The 19057-nt window shown below is 40.3% G+C and overlaps 1 protein-coding gene across 5 annotated transcripts in view; it reads left to right on the forward strand.

The window, feature by feature from the left end:
* Nucleotides 1–930: 930 nt before the first annotated feature.
* kdm4b (lysine (K)-specific demethylase 4B) overlaps nt 931–19057 on the forward strand; it is a 60334-nt gene continuing 42207 nt past the window's right edge. For 3 of the 5 annotated variants that reach the window (XM_049588724.1, XM_049588728.1, XM_049588727.1), the window contains exons 1-6: nt 939–1059; nt 5833–5934; nt 8540–8970; nt 9114–9289; nt 10982–11096; nt 11505–11698. In XM_049588724.1, coding sequence (XP_049444681.1) covers nt 8566–8970; nt 9114–9289; nt 10982–11096; nt 11505–11698 — 890 coding nt within the window. In that variant the 5' untranslated portion in view covers nt 939–1059; nt 5833–5934; nt 8540–8565. Of the gene's footprint in view, nt 1060–4507; nt 4557–5832; nt 5935–8539; nt 8971–9113; nt 9290–10981; nt 11097–11504; nt 11699–19057 lie in introns of those variants that run through there. The other 2 variants (XM_049588725.1, XM_049588726.1) reach the window with 2 other exon arrangements.

The following is a 19057-nucleotide window of genomic DNA, read 5'->3' on the forward strand; positions in this document are numbered from 1 at the left end:
TTTCACACACTGCTCCTGAAATTTGATATTGAATCCGCTATCTGAGTTTGTTATCGACTAATTATCGACTTCATACCGTTGCCTTTGTCATTGATGAATATTTGGTGTTGACATAACCAGCAGTGTGTGACAGTGTCCATCCACATGCCAGCACTTTGAGTTTTGATGGAGAGACAAAGATTTGCATAGACTGGGAAATGTATATTTTCTGAAATTGTATAATTTTTAGTTCATTTTAGTTTTGATATGTAGTTTTAGAATGGCTTGCACAAGTTTGGTGCAAAAAATTGTCAATACATTTTCAGTGTTATTCAATAAAAAATGAAAATGAGTCATTTTGCTCTGTTTATTTATTATATATTTATTTTTGGGAGGGGGGCTTTGTATTGATTAAAATTGACTTGTAATCTTGAAGGTTTTTATCACCTTGAATGAACTGGTAGAGCCTTTAGCTCTTACAAGGATAACAAGTTTTACAGTGATGCATTTTTAGTAATTTAAGCTGTATTCTTATATTAAAGGTAGAAAGACACTTAAACACCAAGGTTCAGAGAAACTAGATGGGGGGGGGAGGGGGGGGGGAACTTTGACCAATAGAACATGGAGTTCAGGGTTTTGGGACAAACTCTTACGCCTACAAGGGTCATACAAATACAGGTTAAACAAAGCGTTTATTTGCAGTGAGGATATTTTATTTTTCTCACGGTCAACGGAGCATGGAAGCCTTTGCTTATGGCGACCCGGCAGTGTCGACTACGTGCGTGACGTGCACATACGAGCAAGGAGGAGGGGCAGGAGTAAGTGTCAGCTCTCATTGGTTGATATGTATGTCAATAACAGATTGATCCAATCACATCATCAGGCTTCTGAATTAGGAGTTCTGTCATCCGGGTGATACAACCAATCGCAATGCGTAGTTTCTGAGGTGGGCGTGACTCCGTAATAGCCTCAGCTAGCTAACCCCTAACGCTAGAGGAAAATCCATCCAAGGAATTTTTACAAAACGAAACCAAATCGATTAAAATAAAACACGGAGAGGACTATACTTCGCTGCAGGAGGTAATATTCATCAAATGGTACTAATTTTATCAAATCACGAAGGCTTTATTCTCGTGTAATGGTGCTGTGTAGCGTCAGCCGTCGCGGTGTTTTGTTTTTTCTAAATGCAGATATGGAAGTAGCTACCCTAGCTAGAAGCTAGCGTTAGCTAAAAATACATAAACGTCAGGACACGGTGAAGAGTGGTTAAATATAAGGGTTGTATTTGCGGACATGCACAAGTTAAGTACACTGCATTGAAGGTTAATGCGATTTCCACATGTAACTCATTTTGAAGCGCTTCGGCTACGTTTTTTTGTTCGCTGCTTTCTCAAGATAATGCTAACATGTAATGTTAGTTGTGCAGAGCCATCGTCGCCCTTAGCAGCAGCAGCAGCAGCCTGTAACTGCCTTTACCTGTTACCAAATTAAACACCGTCGTCTTACCCTCTTCGAGTCGGAGATAATTCACTTAAAGGGGGAAATACTGTTTATGAGTAACGTTATTAGCATGGCAGCTCTCAGTAAAGGGGGCAGTATGCTGCAATATTAAGACAAGTTTCGGGCCCAGATAGGGTTAAAGGGGCTGTGAAGGCCCCTTTTTGTTGTGGTTAGACAGCTGGGGGTCATGTGGCCTGTCGTGATCCACTGAATGGGTCAGTCCCGGTTAAAAAGAAGGCCCATGCTTATGAGACAGCGTTAAAAAATTAGGATGAGTAAGTATTAATTGTGAAAATGAAACATGTAGTAAATTGTCGGGTTATGAGCAGCCAGTTATCTGTATCATCTGCCTTTATCAGTCACTGTGCAGGAAAGCTTGCTGTGTTGAAGATTTATTTATAAATACTATAAGTTTAATTCATCAAAGATATCTATCTTGCTTGAAGCCAATGTCGTTTCAAGCTCACACCATGTTTCCGGGTGTATTGGGTGTTTTGGGTGTTTTTGCTTGATGCAAATGACTTGTTGAATTGTCTTTATTTGCCTTGCTTGTAGCATGAACTGGTGTGAGGTTGGGAACGAGAAGCTGCACGTAGTCCATATTTATGGCTGTAATTATGTGCTGTTTTGTGTGCGTATGTTTGATTTGAGGTCAGAAATACTATATGGCACTATCCAAACTATTTTATTACTTTTTTTAATTTTAAATTCTGTTTTGGCATGCTAAACCTAAAGTCAAAAGCTTTTAATAAATGTATTTGTCATAATATATTATCAAATGTGATGAAACACTAAAAGTGGCATGTTTCTTGCAGTTGGGGACAGTCAATGAGAAAATGTTTTTGTTACTTGTGCATGGCACAAATGTGGTTTACAGGGTCTGTGCATTCATTTTCAAACAGATAACTTAACTGTATGCCACTGCTTGTTTGGTGATGGGAAAATTTCTGTCAAATGTCTTTTATTTGGTCATCTTAATTAAGCTCTACATGCACGTCCGGAGTACATATCTTACACAGTCAGCAGTCATTGTATTTTTTAATCTGTTATGTCAAGTTTTTTTTTCTATCCTGAGCAGAAACCAGAAAACAGGGCCTGCAGCAGACTAAATTGTGATTTTTTTATAGACTCATTTTTGATTTCATGAAATAGAATGGAAGCCAGATGAGGACCCTAGTATCTATGTGTCATACAAAAAAAGAAAATATCTCAGCAATATTGATCTCAGAGGAGAAATTGTGATTCGTTGCAGATGCTCCGATGTAAAGAACAGAGAATTATAAAAAGTAATAATAAGAGTATGAAATAGAAATATGTAAATATAAAGCAATTAAATAAAATGGCAATGAAATTGTGCATTAAAAATAAAATGTGTGTTGTGCAACAGTGTTTAACACAAGTACTCAAGATATTAAAACTATTTAAATAAAATATATATTCAGAAAGAACAAAAATAGTTGGAGGAACGCACACAGATATGTCCGTCAGCAGATAAAACTTTTTTATCTGCTGACGGACATATCTGTGTGCAATCCTCCAACTATTTTTGTTCTTTCTGAATATATATAGCAGATAAAACTTTTTTATCTGCTGACGGACATATCTGTGTGCGATCCTCAAACTATTTTTGTTCTTTCTGAATATATATTTGGACTACGCACCAGGAGGGTCAGAGCGCAGTGGTAACTTTGAACGATAATAAAATATATATTGTCACTGTGCTGAGGCTGTAAGTGTGAAGAAATAACTACAGTACACATAGAATAAAATGAATACAATAAGAGTGAACATAGGAAATATGTATGCATTGTGTGTTGAATAAATACAGACATTCAAGAGGTGAATCACGTCAAATGTTTCCATACAGGGTAGGCAGAGAAACAACCTGCTTATTCTGGTGTCAAACAGAGAACCACAGGTGTCAAAATGGATCACCTTATTTATTGCAGTTAGCCTAATTGTTAAGTCTACAAACGGTCAGAAGGTAGCAGGGTGGGGTCAGTGTAAAAATGTTCAAACTGGTTTGATATTAAAGGCACTGTATGTAAGAATGTGGCCAAAACAGTTACTGCACTCAAATTCAAAATACTGCCACGAGTCGTGTCCGCCCCCCCTCCCCTACAGATTCGTGGTTGCTGGACAGCGGCACGCTGGAGACTGATTTGTTTGCCCACGGGCGGCTGCCGTGGCAGGGCTGCGTTGCCGTGTCCTTGATCTTCGGTTTTCCAGCGGACCGTTCGAGCAAGTCCGGCTTCTCTGCTGCTAACGCTGCTGCCGGGATACAGCTGAGGAGGCGCTGGCTGCTAATGCTATGTACCGGGACACTGCTAATGCTGCTTGCCATGCTGCTGTAGCTCAGTCGTAACTGTAACTGATGCTGAGACTGTACTGACTGTGTGACTGGTAGATGGCGGTGGGTGGCGCAACAGGCCAAAACACAAATTCAAAACATAAACATGATTTGCAGACCGTAAAAATGTTTTTTAAATGCGAATATTCTGGCTGTACTATTGTTGTCGGTGAGATCAGTATGTTATATGAACATTATTCCTTAGTCTCTGTGATATATTAGGAGGATTTTACGACTATTTGCTTTAGATTTCTTACATATAGCTCCTTGGTATTCCATATTTTACCACTAAGGTATTGCATGTGACTGAGCAACTCCGCCTCCCACAATACTGTGTCCCAACAGTAAGCAAGCGTCTGACTATCACATCACTTAACATCAGACCTCTGTCCACACTGAATCCATTATATATACGCACTTCATTACATAATGTAGACAAACCAGCTAAATATCTACTTTCTAATCAGGATCATACTGGAGACGTAACCGCTTAAAGAATGGGTGATTGATTTTGGTATTTACTGGAAATGACAAACAATATAGCCAACAGCAGGTAGCCTTAGCCTAGGTTGTTATTAGTGATGGTCATTTACCTTACCAGAAACGTACAGCTCTCTGACGTTCTCCGCCCGTTCTCGTTATTTCATTGGGCGTGACTGGAATAAACAGAAATGGGGCATCCATCTGACAGAAGTTCAGCTCTGAACGGTGCACAGTGTTGCCCATGGTAAGTTGGGACATCTGCTTCATTGACTACAAGTCCAAAATGCTGTCATATTGGTGCAAGTTTAAGTTTTCTTGAGAGACTAAGGTTACATTCAGAAATAGTCTTTTCAAGTGCTGCAGCACAATGTGGCACAAACTGGTCCGTTCGTAAATTCAGAGGCTTCAGAAATGTACCAATCAGTTATTCAGAGCACCACACTTTGGGATCAGCCGAAGGTACTCTGGGCACCCTGTTTAGGGAGACAGAGCAGTAGAGCACCAAGCCAAGTGAATGTGTGATTAACTTAACTGTTTGTTAATTCATGTAGAAATGGAAAACAGCTCTCTTATCTCTAGAGCAGCAGAATGGTTTTACGAACACACCCTCTGAGATGTCTGCTCTGGTCACCCCCAAAAATACATGAACCTTCTAGTAAACAAACATAACGTGTGCTGCTGGTCCTCCCTCCCACCTCTACTGAAACTTGATCTTCATGGTGGTGGTTTGCATAAATTCAAACCGTTGTTAGTTCTCACACCACACTGGACTGGCAAAACAGGAAATCAACCCAAGATTAGAGTGTAGTGAAAGCACCTGTCACAAGTTCCCAGAGCCCAGTGTATTAAGTTAATCACATCAACAGACCAAAATCCAAAGATTTTCAGTTTGCTTTAATAAAAAATCAAGGAATTTTTTTTTTGTTAGAATAAAAGATCGACCAACCAATTGTTATAGCTCTATATGCCAGAGAGAAGTCTGCGCTTTACAGGTAGCTCTCACAGGTGTCCTTGGAGCTGCAGGGGTTTGCTGTACTTGGGGTCGCTGGTTTGTCAAACACAAGCCTCAGGGCAGCTCCAGTCTGTGTAAACTCTCATTTACACAGTAAGCAAGCACAAGTTGCCAGTAGTATCAATATTAGGATTAGGGGTGGACATGTTCTGTGAAACAAAGTTAAGTAAAAGTCCCCCTGCTAAAAGAGTGAGATAAAGGGAGAGATTCTGTGGGTGACAGAGAGAACGAGAGGGGGAGAGCAGCAGTTACAAGTGAGGTGGGAGAAAACAATTTGTTAGCTGTTTGCTTAAATGAAAAAATGAAAAAAAAAACCCAAATAGGCCTACCTACAAAACAATGCCATTAAAATATTCAAGCATACATCAGTCACGCAGCAGTAAACCAGAGAGAATGGCGGTTTGTCTGTATTTTTTTAACTACTAACTACCTGTTATTGACTACCTGTATTAACTAGGAGTTAATTTGGCTAAGCTTAACTTTCTCTATTGTTTTTTTAATGGCTAAGGGGCTGTACATGTGCTGCATCTTTAACCGCCTGGGAAATGCGAGGTTGGGCACTGGGTGCTACTTCTGCGACTTTTTGGAGCCAGCCTTCAAGAGTGTGGTGGTAGGTTGCGTATCAGGTTGCTAAGTAACCTTAACAAGCACCATATCATAGCCTATTCACCTGCAGAGCTGATCTTCCTCCAGGTGCCAGTGGACAGATAAAAAAGCTCTTGCAGCCCTGCACCAAAATAATCAACTTTTCCATATTTATTACAGACTAGGGCTGCAGCAATTAGTCAATTAATCAACTGACTATTTTAGTAGTCGACTAATCGGTTTGAGTCATTTTTCATAGAAAAGTACTATAAAAGTACCCCAAAATACTCTTATTGGCGTGAGTATGAAACAAGATATTAGATGACATAATTTTGGGGTTTGGGAGAGACAGACTAACATTTTTCAACATTTTAACACATTATTCGATAAAACGATTAGTCGACTAATTGAAGAAATAATCGCCAGATTTGTCGAAAATGAAAATAATCGTTAGTTGCAGCCCTATTACAGACTGAAATTTATAGAAGGAAAAGATATCTGTCATCTGTTATTGGTTGTTCTTCATCACATGACATACGATTAGAGTTGTACCGATACCGATACCAGTATCGGAAATGCCTCTGATACTGCCTAAAATTCGGTATCGGGTATCGGCGAGTACAGCCTATGACCAATCCGATACCACGTAATGCCTCACATCATTACGCATACGCACACTGAAGGCAAACGAAATGGAAATGGAGCGGAATTTAAAAAGCATTCTACTGTAGCCTTTAAAATGTCTTTTTTTTTTTTTTTTTACCAAATTGTGTGGCTGCACTTTAACCTGTGTCTTGATCTGTGTCAACACTGGATAATAATACTAAAAAAAGTTTTATGGCATTCATTCTACTATTATGTATTCATTTCTTAATATTTTACATAGAGTGTTAGGAGTTGAGACATACAACAATTCATATCCCATCCATTTTTATTTTACGCGCTGGTATCGGATCGGTACTCAGTATTGGCAGATACCTAAGGTTCAGGGATTGGAATTGGTATCGGGAAGGAAAAAGTGGTATCAGTACATCTCTACATATGATGCACGCTTTATCTTAGCGCGCAGCCGTTGTGTCCTTAAAAATAGGTGCTCGGGAACTGTGTCATTCTGGTATTTGAGCGCGCCTGCCATACAGCAACCTTGACAATGAATTTGAGGGCGCAAAAAAATGTGGCATGTGTACGGCCCCTAAGTCATTCAATCAATCAATCAATCAATCAATCAATCAATCAATCAATTTTATTTATAAAGCCCAATATCACAAATCACAATTTGCCTCACAGGGCTTTTTTAGGGCTTTTAGTCCAGTTCTTAGAATCCGCCCTCTCCACAGAGTTGACTAGAAACGTGTAGACTAGAGTGTTTCGAGTTCACAATTTTGTCGGAATATCAAGCAAAAAAAGTTTGGGGACTTGAGGACAAAAACATAGTTGGAGCTAACCATCCTATGATTATTGGTATTGTATAACAATAATTCATAATACAAAAACATAACAATGTGCATTAGTAAAAGTTAAATGCAGCTTGGAGCAACAGGTGGATTTACACCTCTTTGACAAATGTTTCTGGAGCAATCAGATATCTTTTCCATACTATTATGGCCCAAATGCATCCAAGTGATAATTGATGTGCCTGATTTTGACTCATGTCCATTGATGCTCCTATGATGCACTGTGGGCTTAGATTTGTAATGCAAACACCACAGAACCAGTAGTATTTAAGGAAAAAGTCACTATTAAGGGAAATTTTTGTATATCACAGATACCCTCCATTAATTTTCTATAGCCTACATCACAAGTTGAGTAGCCTATAATGTAACACAAGGCATAAATACACTCAAATTACAATGAGAACTCATAATGCCCTGCCTAGTATCAGACTAACTTAATTTATATCCACACTGATGCGTAGCCCTGCCAACATACTGGTTTTGCCTGGGTTTTAAGAGAGTAGCTGAGTGAGGAAAAATTACAATGTTGGGCAATATTGAAAAGACACCTCGATTTAGTCTCAAGGGCAGGGTCTATCTTCTCTATATTGCCATTTTTACTCCTCATTGGTTCCAGCGCAGTGGACAACAGTTGGTTGACAGCAGCTTGACATCGGTGTTATTCCTGCCTGTCGTGCTGACTGGCTAATCTGTACTGCCTTAGGGGCGCTCATTAGTCGTGTTTTTATTTCAACATAGAAATAGCTGTTCTATGTACCAATGTTGAGCGAATCAGTAAACTCGAACTCAGTGGTGGGAGTGGGAGTGTTCCAAGGTCTGGACCTAGGCAAATATCTTTATTATTTTTGAGTAATTGCTATTCTATATAATATATATATATATTATATTCAGTTGTCAGTTAAAGGAAAAGTGAAGATTTTTTGGGTGGATTTGTATGAGGTACTTGTCCATAGTCAGTTTCTTACCAACAGCTATTGGTGTAGCTATTGGAAGCACAGATGGAAATTTAAGGTTTCGTTTCTCACAGTAGTTTTTTACCTCCCTAATTTAACTGTAAGGGGTATGTATTCTTTGACATGTATAGTGTATAATGTATGTTTGCAAAAAGGTGCTGGCAGTTTGAAAGTAACTGAAATAGACTAAATATGTCCTCATTGCCAATGCTCTCCCCTCCAGGTTTACCTGCAACCCATAAAAGACCCATGGCTACCGACATGCCTATCGACACGGTGCCAGCTCCTCAGCCTGCCCCAGCCTCGCCCCCTGACCCTGCCCTGGCCTCTAATCCTGCTCTCAGCCCCAGTGCAGCACAAGACCAGACTGCCACCCAGGAGCCAGCAAATGGTGAAATCATAGGCCCAACAGCAACTTCTTCTGAAAATGATGCTGCTCCAGATCTTTCCCCGGCTCTGCCCACAAACCCAGATGTGGCCCCAGACGTTGCCCCAAAGGTTGAGCAACCTCCGGCCCCTCTGCCGCCAGCCAGCGCCAATAACCCCAGCTGCAAAATCATGACCTTCCACCCCACCATGGAGGAGTTCAAGGACTTCGCTAAATACATCGTCTACATGGAGAGTCAAGGAGCTCACCGTGCTGGCCTGGCAAAGGTGAGGACAAACTATTCAGCTAAGATTCAGATGGGCTGTTGAGTGTTAAGAATACGTTGCATGTGGCCGTAGGTCATTGTGAAACCCTCAAGATCAATGTCAGCTTTCTGAATGTAAATATAAACGCTAACAATCTTCACCAGGTGATTCCCCCAGAGGGCTGGAAGCCGCGAAGGTCCTATGACACCATTGAAGACATGGTGATTCCAGCTCCCATCATGCAGGTGGTGACCGGACAGTCGGGTCTCTTCACCCAGTACAACATCCAGAAGAAGTCCATGACTGTGAGCGAGTACCGCAAGCTCGCCAACAGTAAAAAGTAAGTTGGTTCCCAGTTCAGAGACCTTATGTGGTTGCTCTTTTATATTTGGAGACATTGTCATCATGGGCTCTATCTTACACCTGGCGCAAACTGGCTATGCTGTGGAAGTAGCAGGGTAGTAGGGTATGTGGGTCTTAAAATTAGGTGTGGCATATTGCTATTTTAAGGCACCAGAAAGCAATTGCACCATTGACCAATGAAAACCTGGTCGAAAGACATGGTATTTAAAGGGCGCGTTATTGAGATTGTAAGATGCGCTTACATAGGCGGGCTCTCAAAACACTGTGCTTGTTACACACACAAGGATGCGCGGATAGGTTGCGTGTGTAATAATACATCATTAATGAGTGAAATATTTATTACATTATTTAAAATGTGAATTTAACAGAGAGCAGAACTTCAATGCTGCTTTCTGCTGCTATTCTGCTGCAGACTTCCCATTAAGAGAAAAGCTGTGCATCTGTACGACAAGCAGTATAACTTCATTGATTATTTCAGAAGCTAAATGTTTAGTTGTTCCCTCTGTCTAGTTTATAACTAGAACTGTGTAGCATTTAGTTTTGCTGCTTGAATGTCCCACAATATTTGCTGCAGTGACATGACTTCTTTTCTTAAATTACTCTCAGCAGAAAAGTCTGCCATGTATATAAATAGCAGTGCATCAGGTGCAGGTGCTGGTACTTGCTTTTAAAGGCAATAGTATATTAAAATTTGGTTGGTTAAACACACCTATAATTAATTAAGAGCCTAAATAGAACCCGCTTGACCTCTGTGCCTTATTTTGCACCCACACTATGCACAGCTGAACTAGCAAAAGAGACTGGACATGCCCTAAATGCACTTTCGCCATGCACTTTATACCATAAGCTATAGATCGTTTAAATAGTGCCCCATGTTTTTAAAAGGGATAGAGCCTGATGATGAGAGGCTTTCACATGACTTTTTCCCTCCAAGCAGTGTTGTTGTAGATTCATGTTCTCACACGTTGTTCACTTTAAAGAACACTGGTTTATCAAGAATGCTGTAAAAATAAAAAAAGGAATAGCTTGTACCACTTATCCAAACAGTCCTGCAAATGGTTAACCAACATCCCCAAGAGCGATTGATCTATGATGAGCATGACACTCCTCAAGCACGTAGCAAATTGTTTGTTTTCTGCTTGAATTGTAACTGAGTGATGCCAACACTTGGTACCTTTTACACAGTTGTATACAGCTGCTGCTGAGATAAATAATTCACCTTTGGAAAATGGTGTTGTCTTAAAGGAGATTTTTTTGGATTCTTTTTCTGTTGATCAGTGTTTAAAACAATTTTAATCTGCTGATTCGAAGTTAAAAACCAACACAACATGAAAAAGATTAACAGAAAGGAACAAGTACTTTGTATAGTCTTGTTGCTGTAGGTCTGTTTTGGTGTCTTTTCTGCCCTCTAGTGATCAGAAAATGCTTAAATTAAATTCAATAAAGAAGATAGTAAAACCATATCTATATTTACTGAGGATTTAGCAAAGGAATGGGCATGTAAAACACTAATAATAGTCAATATGTTGCATATGATAACACTGATATTTTCCACTTGTGCTGTTAAGACTGACTGCTCATAGTGCTGGATGCTTATCAAAATGAAGGTTCAGCTGAAGGGCCATCACCCCACTCACCGCTCACATTATGACTCCTGTGCTGTTTTCAGGTACTGCACACCTCGGCACAAAGACTTTGACGACCTAGAGAGGAAGTACTGGAAGAACCTGACATTTGTGTCACCCATTTATGGTGCCGATGTCAGTGGCTCCATCTATGATGAGGTGAGGGTTGTGTGTGTTCCCAAGAAGTGTGTGAGTGCTTGGGCTGCTTTTTCTAACCCTGCTTATTTTGCTTGATAGAGTTATTAGTCGGGACTATTATTCAGTGATTTGAGGACAAAAAAAAAAGACTTTTGGCACTATATGCCAGTAGTTCAACTGTTTTTAATGACAGCGTATGTTCTTAATATGAGAAAGCTAGTTTTAAGATTGTGTTTCATGATTTGTTCCCTGCATTAAAAAAGTTTTACCATGGTGACCAGATATGAGGTCAGGGAGCCAGCAGTTACATTTTTGTTTGAGTACAGCACCATCAGGTGGTCACTAATAGACTTAAAGAACCACTGTGAGTGTGGTGTGCTGACAGTTCTGTACATGCTAATCTAAAAAATGCCTTTTGTCTCTGTTCAGGACGTTCAAGAGTGGAACATCGGCCATCTCAATACGCTGCTGGATATGGTGGAGCAGGAGTGTGGCATTGTCATCGAGGGTGTCAACACTCCCTACCTGTACTTCGGCATGTGGAAGACCACATTTGCTTGGCACACTGAGGACATGGACCTCTACAGCATCAACTACCTGCACTTTGGACAGCCAAAGTCCTGGTCAGTGGCTTATTTTTTATTATCATGTAACTCAAATTATACAACATAATGGAGGTTATACTTTAGATGTCAGCAGCAGAGTTCTGCCACAATTTCATGCTGCATAGATAACTTAGTTGAGGCCTCAGCACATCTAAAGCCACCTTTGTCTGTGCTCTGATTTGGCTTTTTAGGCTTATTTCTGATTACTGATTGAATCTAATCACTGATTATCTGTGTGTGACTCATCGCAAAGCAGACATTTTTACATCAGTTTTACAAAAGTAGTGCCACTGTAGGCTTGGTTACAGACTCCAACCGGTTTTATGATTGCAAAAACCACAGAACTGGTTGGATGGGAAGCTGTGTGACAAACAGCAGCTGACAGTGTTGGCTTACACTGTGGGCACACCAACAGCAGGAAGATGCTGCCTGCCTGATAGTATCTAAACTCCTATGGTGGTTAACGGCACCATCTAAAGACCATGTGGAACCTAGCAGGAACATAATCTGCCTGTGTGGTGCAGATAGAGCAGCCTGATAAGTCAGGCAGAGAAAACAGTGTCTGAGTGAAGGTTATTTATTTGCTTTATGTATTTGAAGTTTTACATGGTTTAATTTTAAGAACTGCAGGCAGAGTTATTTGTAATTAATACCAGCACATAATGCTTGGTTGGTCCAATCAGTCAGAGCTGTTACTTAGTGTTTTAATAAATCTATTCACTGTTGGATCCAACAGAAAATGTCAGGTAATCGTCAAAACAGCCTTTTAACAGATTACTGGAGTCTACGGTATGGTCTTCAAATGTCGTGTTTTACCCGACTGAGAGTCCAAAACCCAGAAAGCTAAGGTTTACAGTGGTAGAAGACTGAAGAAGCTAGCAAATATTTGTGTTGGAGAAGCTGGAATCTAAGAGTGTCGGTATTTTTGTTTGAAATGGCTCTAAATATGCAGTCTGTTATCAAAATTAGGCTTGGGCAGTATTTATTTTTGTCTTCCTTATTACCTTCCTGAAATTTTACAGGGGTATAAGGTGTATGACAGTGTTTGTGTGCAGCACTATCCCCCATCAAAGTACGCTAGTCCAAGTGGAAGCTTCTGTCCCTGCAGCACATGTTCTTTCTATTTCACTGCTGTTTGATCTACTCTGAAGTGTACATGAGCGGTCTTTTACCCATTTGTCTCAGTGAAGCAGTCCAAAGCCCTCATGACAGACCGGGGCTAGAACGTGGGAAGGTTTTATTGGGTGTTAAACATCAAAACTTAAGGCCAACTACATCATTCATAGTTCTTGGATTCTTGTTTTTTTCAGGAGCAGCAAGCTTTAGATACTACTCAGTCTCTGCTGTAGACTGTAATGCTGTTTATTAGTGTTACTTTGAGCACTCCACTGAGGTTTCCCACTGATTGTTTCACCATCCGAGGGCTCCTTATTTGGTAATAAATGTTTGAGATATTTGATCGTGCTTGACATTCTTTTGTTTTCGAATTGGGTTTTGACCTTTAGATACAAACACTTTATGAATAATGCTAGAATTCAGTTTTGTTTGTCGTCTCGTCTTTCATCATTTCCAGCTGGTATTTCTAAGAATTGTTTAGAAATGTTTTCCTCTTTTGTTTTCACATCACGTCACTATGATTTGTCCTCGGATTCTTCAAGAATTGCAATTTGTGTGTCTCTGGGGACTGTTGAACAAAAGAAAAACATCATAACCTGATTTTCCCAGGTGTTGTAAAATTAGAGGTTTGATCCAAACTCCACACTTGTGAAGGCGCAAAAAAGTTTGCTGAACCATTTGTAGCTGCTGTAAGGGTATCGACAGGGATTTGAGCTATTTTGCTCACTTGCTTTCTATTCAGTGCATCATTATTATATTTTCCTCTGTTTCTGTCACTCACCCCTGGAGGTCCTTGGTACCTGCAGAAAATGTTCTTTTCCTTTCCCGCCTCTTGATTTTCTCTTGTGTGTGTTTGTTTTTTCCCTTCTTTACCTCCACGTTGTTTTCCATCCGTGGCACTGCGGGTGGTGAGCAGAGCCAACCCAGCCCTGGAGCATTTAGAAATACAGTATTACCTGTGTGTGTGTATGTATGTGTGTGTGTGTGTGTGTGTGTCTTTTTGCGCTCTCACCTGTCTTCCTTTTTGTCACAGTATGCTTCCCCTCTACCTTTCTCCCTCTCCCGTCGGCTTCCTGGAGTGGTGCTCAGTATGTGTGTGTTAGTAGTTCCCCCTCTCCGAGATGTTGATGATCTCATTAAAATCATCTATCTGTCTCGTTTTCACACCTCTCACTGAGAGCAGGAAGGTATCATTACAACTTACTGTCAACGTATACGTGTGTGTGTGGGTGTGTGTACATTAAAATGACATTCATCAAGCTGTGATTTTCAATCTGGTGTTCAACAGGCTTACAGAGCACAGTGCAGGTTTATGCTTGCACTCTTCTTCAGACGTTTAAGAAAGCTTCTGCACGCTTTTCTACTGCAGATTTCACATTTGTCTTTCGTAGCAAACTTCTTGAACAAGAGCTGAATGAATTAAATGCAAGAAATTTTTCAGAGGCCTTGTGGAACATCAGTTGTGATAGCATGTGTTTAAAGACACTGTCGGTGTGTTATGCAGAAAACAGGTGCAGACATTTGGACATTCGTTAGGGCCACCAGTGCAGTGTGTGCTTCCCTTAAAGGTCCAGTGTTTCTGATTTAGGGGTATATGTTGGCAGAAATTTAATATAATGTAATATAATAAGAGTTCTCTTTAGTGTATAATCACCTGAAAATAAGAGTCATCGTGTTTCATTAACTTAGAATTAAGGAATTAAGGTTGAGTTTGTGTACAAAAATCTCTAAACGTTTAGAGTGGGTAATTTTTTTTCGTGTAAACATGTACACCGGTTTCACCGTTAGGCAGTGCTGTTGCATTATACCAGTAAAACCCCAGTTATCGGAATACCAACCGAACGGGCCATTTAACCAACGGTTACAGGCCGCCACTCTGAAATATCGCCATTTCGACGGTCCGCCATTCCAAATTCTGGTCCCTGAGTCCTGACATTAAGCTATGGCGAGCCTGTAGAAGCCGTATTTTCCATGCATGTCAGCGATGTTCACCGGGGACGCACGCGAGTAATTCAGGCTGACATTACCTATTTTTCGGCGAACTCCTCTGATAATTTTATTAAAAAGCATGGCATATAGGTCCACAGTAACTTAATATTACTATTATTATCATTATTATTATTATTATTATTATTATTATTATTGTTGTTGTGTCTTACAAGAGTGGGCTACAATGAGTACCAGCCATCAAATCACAGCATCCGCGGTGAGAGGACATGGAATTGTGTGCGCTTTTACGCACACGGGCGTAAAAGCACGGATATTTGATGTGGGAAAGATGTAGCCAGATGTATTACCTGTTTTTAAGCAGCACCGAGATACATGGCTTGTCCGTCTGTCCGTAGCATGAGTCACGTGCGCCACTTCACCACTGACCAGTGTGTAAAAGCGCAAACACGGATGCTGTGATTTGATGGCCCAGTACTAGAGAGACCCCCTTAACGAACGTGCCGTTTTAATAGAACGGAGCACATAAGCTACTGACCTGTTGTCAAACCCAGTCTCACACCATTTCTTGTCATATTCACAGTCTATCACAGTTAATCAAGAATTAGTATCACCCCGTTCCCCCTTAAAAAAAAAAAGTTTTTCGTGTACTAATTTTTCATAACCGTTTATGATCTCAAACACGTGTGAGAGACAACACTGGTCTGAAAGGTCAGAAAAACCGGCAAGAGTCCGCTCATGTTAAATCTGTTGTCCTAGGCACTCCTTTTAAAAGCTCTGAAAAGTGAATACCTGACAGATTTCAGGCTTATTTATTAGTGTTATATGTGATGAAGATCACTATAAAGGAGAAGCAGTTGGATGGCAGGTGACCAGACTGTAAGAAAACACAAAGAACAACTGCAATGACCGTGTGACTCCGAAGAGTTATTTCAGTCTCTAGAAGGGCAAAATTAATTGATGCATTAGAATATTTTCACAACTAAATGATTCTCACAGAGACGAGGGGAACCTTACAGGATAAACAAAACTGTTTTCAAATAGTCCAGTAGGCTCATGAATTTAATTGTTAATATTGAAAGAGATTTATGAGGGAACTAGAACCTTTTCAGGGTTCCCCCATATGAGCCACGATTGGCAAAAGGAGTAGTTGAAGCCAGGGTGGACGAGTATGTACACATAAGGACGGCCCGAGTCAGTATCTCCTTCTAAACAGAACAAAAGTGAAAGAAAGAAATTTCATATCTGATAATCTACCTAAGACGATACCCAGCGGACTGACTTTGACCACTGATGGACTGGCTGTGTTCTATAAAGGTGTTTGAGTCGTCTACGTGTGGAATTGTTGTGTGTGTGTGAGTGTGTGCAGCTGACGGATGCATGAAACCGCACACTTGCCAAGCTTGATGCAGCTTCTAGCAGTGCCTTAACCCTTTCCTATCAAGTCTCTGATAGTTCAGTTGCTGTGTTTTAGCTGTTAAACTGTGTTTGAATGCATGTTTAAAAACTTGTTAAGTCAAAACGTATAAAATTGTGCTACACAAAGATGCCTGTGCCTTAAATATTTGCTATCCAGTTCAACTGAAAAAGGGATAAATTGTATAAAGTATTGATGTTCTGGACGTGAAATAGGGATAGAGTGTAAGTGTGAGAGTAGTTTAAGTCTCACTCTGTCCCAATTTGATTCAGTTATGATCGTGGTTGTGGTGAGCACATAGATACAAACTGTTCAAGTGAGCTGTGTTAAGCTGAATGTCATTGCAGACTGAGTTTGTGAGTGTGTGTGAAAAGTGTGATGCAGTTAGAAATTACAAGTAGTGAGTGTGGTTGGTTGAGCGTGGCACAACTCTAATACAGCATAAAGAATTGTTCCCCTCACTGACTAGTATACGAATAAAGGTATGAGAGGAAAGACCCCGCAGGCCATTGGGTGGAGTCAATCCTCCTCCCCTTAGTACACAAACACAGGCGGTTATTTTTAGAACAACACCTCTCTCGGCCCCCCTTCCCTTCGTGCTTGCAAGTCTAGAGCAGAACTGTAAGCTTTTTTTTTTTTTCAAAGTTGGAAAATTAAAGGTGCAATAGGCAAAAATTGTAAATACGTTTTTTTTTTTCTTCATCTAAACATTAAAATTGCTTGCTCTGACCAATCTAATTTCAATTGCAATTGCAATTTATTTATTTAAAAAGGGACAGTGCATATTAATGAATATATACATGTAAATATGCCAGATTATAGCCGTAGGCTAGTTTCCATCTGTAGTCCCTTGGCAGGTTGATATTACATCAGGTAAAATAGAGAAAGAGAAAAAAGAAACAAAACATATACAATACAAGTACACAGAACATTCAGTGGTAGGTGACCATTCGAGCTAGTGTGCAAAAGAGGAAAGTGCTGACCATAAAGTGCTGTTGCATAGATAAAATATATATTGCACAGATTTAAATAAATACAAATCTAAATTGCACGATGCCCTTATAAAGTGCTAGTGCATATTAGATAAAGTGCTGCTGCATAACAGAAAATTAACCAGTACTAAATGAAGATTGCACATTGCCCTACTACATATTACTAATAAATGGTACAGTTATAAACTTATAACTATAACTCTAATAAACATATAAGAAAAGTGTAGAATATATCACCAGTAGCTATTGTCAGCTGCAAACATCACAAACATCTAAAGGACATTCAAAAACTCTCTGAAAAATCAGCGAAACAGACCAAAGGGTTCGACCCGGCGGGGCCAAAAGAAGGCACATTTGATGTGTGAGGATATGGAGCTTTGCATAAAAGACAGCAAACTAAAAACCAAACCCAAAAACAGTCGTAAGAAAAACAAATTAGATCTCAAAAATCACAAACTCATTCAAAGAAGGCGGCCAGTGTTACAGAAAAAACATTCGAGAAGATCTTGTCGATTTAAAAAAGAGCAAACACGTACATAAAAATACCACACAAATGAATGTGTCAGACGCTGCCGGACTTTACCCATCCACATGTGGGACGATTCACATCAATGACAATTGTGAAATAAAAAATAATGAGTTGTTCCAAGTCCAACCAATGGTTATGAATCCAAAGACCAACAATTGTTAAATGTCAGGGACAACACACAAAATGTAGGGGGATCTCCATTATCCCCTGTTGTTCTCTCCATGTCTGCTGCTCCCCTGGCACGTCCCACACCCTCCACTTCTCAGACAGGTCAGACGGATCAGCCTGGGCCCACATCTAAGGAGAGATTGTTTTGCCAGTATGGCTTTTTAAAGCTAATATCTGCCCACGCTGAGTCTGCAGTTTGCCAACACATTAATGCATATTAACTTTTTTTGCTTCTGAACTTGCTTTCTTCCTCTTTATACGTCCACTTATTTTTCCCCATACCATCATCCCTGTTAATACAAATTTACTTTTCCATGGATGGATGCACACCATTCATTTCTGTGCGTTTCCCTTTTCCTCTCTTTTTCTTTTAATTCTTTCGCTTGGTTTTGTTCTCTCTCTGTCACTCTCTCTCAGTGCTCACCGAGCCTTCCCACCCTCATTTTTCTAAAATTAAATCATTTTCACTTTTACACTTGTGTGTGGTGGGGTAATTACAGGCTGTTAAACAGAGCATGCTCCCTTAAAACACACTCACACACATACACACACACGCACACTCTTCCTCTCATAGTGCAGCCGTTTGTGAAATTAAGTCCATTCCCCCTGCAACTCTGCTCCCATCAAAGTCAGACCCCACCATAACGACTACTACTGCTACACACATACACACTCGGGCGGGTGTGTAAAAGATCTCAGCCTTAGCAGTCTGTCACTTTCTCCTTGTCTTTATACCTCCATCATTCTTTTTCTCTTTATTTTCATTGCTGAAACCCTCTCAATCACCCTTCTCCCCCAACACACACCAGCAGATCTCCTGTCAGATAAAAGATTAGCCTCAGAGCATGTGAGGAGAAGGTAGGGAGAGACTGACGAAAGAGAATTGAAAGGGATATTTTGAAGTGTACCCCAGCTGCAACTTCCCGGGAAGGCAGGAGTTTATTATGAATCCATCAGTCCTCAACCTCCTCTGTAGTCCAAAGGTTTTGAACCGTTCCTCGCTTGCAATTTTTTTTCTTTGTCCCAGAGGAGAGAGATGGAGAGCTGAAGATCTGCATATCGCATTAGTTGGAGTTTAACTGTTGGGGTGATTGGTAGGGTGTTCTAGGCTTTAACTCAGTGCACCTTTTACAGGTTGCATGGGTGTTACTTTTAATAGAAGTTACAAATACGCTGCAAGAGTGTCTGAGACATGTGAAAGAAACAAG

This window comes from Epinephelus fuscoguttatus, linkage group LG10 (genome assembly GCF_011397635.1).
Source record: "Epinephelus fuscoguttatus linkage group LG10, E.fuscoguttatus.final_Chr_v1".
In the NCBI taxonomy this organism is placed as follows: domain Eukaryota; kingdom Metazoa; phylum Chordata; class Actinopteri; order Perciformes; family Serranidae; genus Epinephelus; species Epinephelus fuscoguttatus.